The sequence below is a fragment of the Rhinopithecus bieti genome, unplaced genomic scaffold (assembly GCF_001698545.2).
Source record: "Rhinopithecus bieti isolate Rb0 unplaced genomic scaffold, ASM169854v2 scaffold_6547, whole genome shotgun sequence".
Classification (NCBI taxonomy): Eukaryota; Metazoa; Chordata; class Mammalia; order Primates; family Cercopithecidae; genus Rhinopithecus; species Rhinopithecus bieti.
Window position 1 is genome coordinate 425,348 of NW_016805133.1, and position 6,000 is coordinate 431,347.

The 6,000-nt window shown below is 38.8% G+C and overlaps 1 protein-coding gene across 2 annotated transcripts in view; it reads left to right on the forward strand.

Moving 5' to 3' along the window:
* VIT (vitrin) overlaps positions 1-6,000 on the forward strand; it is a 127,885-nt gene that overhangs the window by 48,358 nt on the left and 73,527 nt on the right. For both annotated transcript variants that reach the window (XM_017871286.1, XM_017871287.1), the window contains exon 4: positions 652-808. In XM_017871286.1, coding sequence (XP_017726775.1) covers positions 652-808 — 157 coding nt within the window. The remainder of the gene's footprint in view (positions 1-651; positions 809-6,000) is intronic.

The window sequence follows — 6,000 nt, forward strand, 5'->3', positions numbered from 1 at the left end:
AGGAACCTCTAGGACCAAGACAAAATATCATGTTTTTGACGTATCTTCCCTGTCCAAAAGTCTTTCATTGCCTCCCACATCCTACACAGAACATGAGCATGCAAGCCTTCTTAATTTGGTCCATTCCTACCAATCTACCATCCTCCCACCAGGCCCCATAATGGAGCTCCCACCCACAAAGCCAACTTTATCCAGGTCATTCCTAACTCTGATGCTCCCGCTGTATGCCCTTCCTGGAATACTTTTCCTTCCTTCTGTAAGATTGGATGAGTTTTTTCTGGGTTAGCTACAGAGCATCTGAAAAACCAGTACTCTCCTGCCTTGACTCAAGATAACATTTCTGGCCACTGGAGGTGGGTAGTCTTTCCTCAGAGATCTCTGCTTTGTTAATTGATTATTTCAATAAGCACAGGAATCAGCCTTTTGCTTTTGTTCTCAGCAGGTTAAAGGCAATGAATGGTCATTGTGGTTCTTTTGGTCTGGGAAATGTCCTAATTACATCTTTGCTTTCATTACAGGGAGGGGATGTAGAGTCAGCCCAGGCTCTGGCTTTTAGAGATTAAGTAAGTCAATAGTTAAGACCTAACAGAGTCACCCCATAGATAAACTAATAGCACAAGGTGTAATTTTGACCTCATTTTGTATTCCCAGCTGTGCCTCAGATCAACTGCGATGTCAAAGCCGGAAAGATCATCAATCCTGAGTTCATTGTGAAATGTCCAGCAGGATGCCAAGACCCCAAATTCCATGTTTATGGCACTGATGTGTATGCATCCTACTCCAGTGTGTGCGGTGCTGCCATCCACAGGTGAGTGGCTCTGAGCTACTTAATAACTAACTAGGAATCAGGGTGTTGGCAGGGAGCCCTCATGCAAGGTTGCCATATTTAGCAAGCAAAAATATACAAATTTTTTAGCTCAAAATCTTCATTTAATCTTCATTTAAAAAGTATTTTTACTGGATATAGAAATCTAGCCAACAGTTATTTTTTCTTCTTTCATTTAGCACTGTATTATGCTTCATTGTCTCCTTGCATAGTTTCAGATGACAAGTCTGTATTCATTATTTTATCTTTGTTCCTCTATACATAATGTGTCATTTTCCTTTGGTTACTTTTAAGATTTTCTCTTTATCATTTGTTCTGGAAAATGTGGTTGTAGTGTGCTCTTGTGGAGTTTTCTTTGTTATCCTGATTGAGAGTCATAGAGCTTATATATTTCATCAAATTTGGGGATTTTAAGCAATTGTCTCCAAATATTCTTGTTTGCCCTTGCCCTAGCCTCTCCTTCTGAAACTTTATGTCACACTACTTCAAATTATCCCACAGGTCACTGAGACATTGCTCTTTTTCTAAACTTTTATTTTAGATTCCAGGTGTATGTGTGTAGGTTTGTTACAAAGGCATATTATATTATGCTGGGATTCAGAGTACAACTGAACCCATCACCCAGGAAGTAAGCATAGTACCAAATAGGTGGCTTTTCAGGCTTTGCCTCCCTCCCTCCCCCTTCTTGTATTCCCCAGTGTCTGTTGTTTCCATCTCTTCATCCATGAGTACCCCATGCTTAGCTCCCACTTATAAGTGAGAACATGCAATATTTGGTGTTCTGTCTCTGCATTAGTTCACTTAGGATAATGGCCTCCAGCTGCATTCATGTTGCTGCAAAGGACATAATTTTGTTCTTTTTCATGGCTGCATAGTATTCCATGGTGTATATGTACCACATTTTCTTTATCCAATCCACCACTGATAGGCACCTCAGTTGGTTCCATGTCTTTGCTATTGTGAATAGTGCTGCAACGAACATACTGGTGCATGTGTCTTTTTGGTAGAAGGATTTATTTTCCTTTTGGTATACACCTAGCAATGGGTATATATAGTCAGCAATGGGATTGCTGGGTCAAATGGTTGTTCATTAGTTCTTTGAGAAATCTCCAAACTGCTCTCCACATTGGCTGAACTAATTTACATTCCCACCAACAATGTATAAGCATTTCCTTTTCTCTGCAGCCCACCAATATATCTATTATTCCTTGGCTTTTTAACAAAAGCCATTCTGACTGGTGTAAGATGGTATCTCATTGTAGTTTTGATTTACATTTCTCTGATGATTAGTGATGATGAGTATTTTTTAATATGTTTGTTGGCTGCTTGTATGTTTTCTTTTGAGAAGTGTCTGTTCGTGTCCTTTGCCCACTTTTTAATGTGGTTGTTTTTAGCTTGTTCGATTGCTTAAGTCCCTTATAGATTCTGGATATTAGACCTTTGTTGGATGCATAGTTTGCAAATATTTTCTCTCTTTCTATAGGTTTTCTGTTTACCCCACTGATAAGTTCTTTTGCTGTGCAGAGCTCTTTAGTTAAATTAGATCCTGCTCATCAATTTTTGTTTTTGTTGCAATTGCTTTTGAGGACTTAGACACAAATTCTTTGCCAAGACCAATGTCGAGAACGGTATTTCCTAGGTTTTCTTCTAGGATTTTTATAGTTTGAAGTATTACATGTAAGTCTTTAATCCATCTTGAGTTAATTTTTGTATATGGTGATAGGGAGGGGTCCAGTCTCATTCTTTTGCATATGGACAGCCAGTTATCCCCAACACCATTTATTGACTAGGGAAACCTTTCCCTATTGCTTATTTGTGTCAACTTTGAGGACAATCAGATAGTTGCAGGTGTATGGCTTTATTCCTGAGTTATCTATTCTTTTCCATTGTCTATGTGTCTGGTTTTTGTACTGATACCACACTGTTTTAGTTGCTGTAGCCTTGTAGTATTAAGTCTGATAATGGGATACCTCCAGCTTTTTTCTTTTTGCTTAGAATTGTTTTGGCTCTTCAGGCTATTTTTGGGTTCAATATGAATTTTAGAATAGTTTTTTCTAATTCTGTCAAAAAGTACATTGGTAGTTTGATAAAAATAGTGTTGAATCTGTACATTGCTTTGGGCAGTATAGTCATTTTAGCAATATTGATTCTTCCACTCTATGAGCATGGGATATTTTTCCATTTGTTCATGTCATCTCCGACTTCTTCCAGGAACATTTCATAGTTCTCCTTGTAGAGATCGTTCACCTTCTTTAGTTATATGTATTCCTAAGCATTTTCTTCTTCTTGTGGCTACTGTAAATGGGATTGTGTTCTGATTTGGCTCTCAGCTTGAATATTATTGTATACAGAAATGCTACTGATTTTTGTACATTGGTTTTGTATCCTGAAACTTTACTGAAATCGTTTATCAGCTTAAGGAGCCTTTTGATGGAGTCTTTAGGGTTTTCTAGGTATAGAGTCATATCGTCAGTGAAGAGAGATAGTTTGACTTCTTGTTTTCCTATTTAAATGCCTTTTATTTATTTCTCTTGCCTGGTTGCTTTGGCTAGGACACTTCTAGTACTATCTGAAATAGGAGTAGTGAGGGTGAGCATCCTTGTCTTGTTCCAGTTCTCCAAGGGAGTGCTTCCAGCTTTTGCCCATTCAATATGATGTTGGATGTGGATTTGTCATAGATGGCTCTTATTATTTTGAGGTTACATTCCTATAATGCCCAGCCAGTTGGGAGTTTTTATCATGAAAGGATATTGGATCTCATCAAAAGCTTTTCCTGTGTCTATTGAGATGATCATATGGTTTTTGTTTTTAATTCTGCTTATATGGTAAATCATTTTTATTGATTTGCATATGTTGAACTAACCTTGCATCCCAGGAATAAAGTCTACTTGATTGCAGTGAATTAGCTTTTTGATGTGCTGCTGGATTTGGTTTGCTAGTATTCTGTTGAGGATTTTTTGCATCTATGTTCTTCAGAGATATTGGTCTGCAGTTTTATTTTTTTCACATGTCTCAACTGGGTTGTGGTGTCAGGGTGATGTTGGCTTCTTAAAATGAATTAGGGAGGATTTCTTACTCCTTGATATTTTGGAATAGTTTCAGTAGCATTGGTACCAGCTCTTTGTACTTCTGGTAGCATTTGGCTGTGAATCTATCTGGTCCAGGGCTTTTTCTGGATACTAGGTTTTTTATTATTAATTCAATTTCAGAACTTGTTAGTGGGCTGTTCAGGGTTTTAATTTCTTCCTAGTTCTGCTCTAATTTTAGTTATTTCTTTTCTCCTGGGTTAGTGTGTTCTTATTTTTCTATTTCCTCTAAGATGTGATATTAGATTGTTAATATAAGGTATTTAGAACTTCTTGATGTAGGCCTTTTGTACTATAAATTTTCCACTCAACAATGTTTTCACTGCATCCCAGAGGTTTCGGTATGTATGTGCATATTTTCATTAATTTCAGTAATATTTTTATTTCTGCTTTAATTTCATTGTTTGCCCAAAAGTCATTCAGGAGTAGGTTGTTTAATTTCCAGGTAATTGTGTGGCTTTGAGAGATCTTTTTGGTATTGATTTTGTTTTTATTGCACTGTGTTCCAAGAGTATGATTGGTACAATTTCAAATTTTTTTAATTTATTGAGACTTGCTTTATAGCTAAACATGTGGTCAATCATAGAGTATATTGCACATGCAGATGAGAAGAATGTATATCTGTAGTTGGGTGCAGTATTCTGTAGATGTCTATTAGAGCCAATTGATCAAGTGTTGAGTTTAAGTCCAGAATTTCTTTGTCAGTTTTCTGCCTCAATGATCTAACTCTGTCAGTGGGATGCTGAAGTCCCCTACTATTATTGTGTGGCTGTCTAAGTCTTTCCATGGGTCTAGAAGTACTTGTTTTATGAATCTGGGTGCTCCAATATTGGGTGTGTATATATTTAGGATAGTTTTCTTGTTGAATTGAACTTCTCTATCATTATGTAATACCCTTCTTTGTCTGTTTACTGTTGTTGGTTTAGCATTTGATATAAGAATAGTGTAGATCTTTCTTCATCCTTTTACTTTGAGCCTCTGGGTATTATTATGTGTGAGATGGTCTCTTGAAGATAGCAGATGGTGGGATCTTGTTTCTTAATCCAACTTGCCACACTGTGCCTTTTAAGTGGGGCATTTAGACCATTTACATTCAAGGTTAATATTGATATATGAGGTTTTGACTGGTCATAATGTTGTCAGCTGGTTGTTTTGTAGACTTGATTGTGTAGTTGCTTTATAGGGTCTCTGGGCTATGAACTTATGTGTGTTTTTGTGGTAGCAGGTATCATTCTTTCATTTCCATGTTTGGAACTCCCTTAAGGACCTCTTGCAAGGCTCGTCTAGTGGCAATGAATTCCCTTAGTATTTGCTTATCTGAAAAGTATTTTATTTCTCCTTTGCTTATGAAGCTTAGTTTGGCAGAATATGAAATTTTTTGTTGGAATTTCTTTTCTTTAAGGATGCTGAGAATAGGCTCCCAATCTCTTCTGGCTTGTAAACCTTGTGCTGAGAAGTCCACTGTTAGCCTGATGGTGCTCCTTTGTAGGTGATCTGACCCTTTGATTACCTTTTTTTGGTTCCAAGATGGCCAAATAGGAACAGCTCCAGTCTACAGCTCCCAGCATGAGCAATGCAGAAGATGGGTGATTTCTGCATTTCCAACTGAGGTACAAGATTCATCTCACTGGGGCTTGTTGGACAGTGGGTGGACAGTGAGTGCAGCCCACCAAGAGTGAGCCAAAGCAGGGTGAGGCATTGCCTCACCCGGGAAGCATAAGGGTCAGGAAATTCCCTTTCCTAGCCAAGAGAAACTGTGACAGAGGGCAGCTGGAGAATGGGGTCACTCCCACTCTAATACTGCATTTTTCCAATGGTCTTAGCAAATGGCACACCAGGAGATTATATCCCACGCCTGGTTCAGAGGGTCCCATCCCCACGGAGCCTTGCTCATTGCTAGCACAACAATCTGAGATCGAACTGCAAGGTGGCAGCGAGGCTGGGGGAGGGGCACCCGCCATTGCTGAGGCTTGAGTAGGTAAACAAAGCAGCCAGGAAGCTCGAACTGGGTGGAGCCCAACGCAGCTCAAGGAGGCCTGCCTAACTCTGTAGACTCCACCTCTGGGGGCAGGGGATAGCCTAATGAAA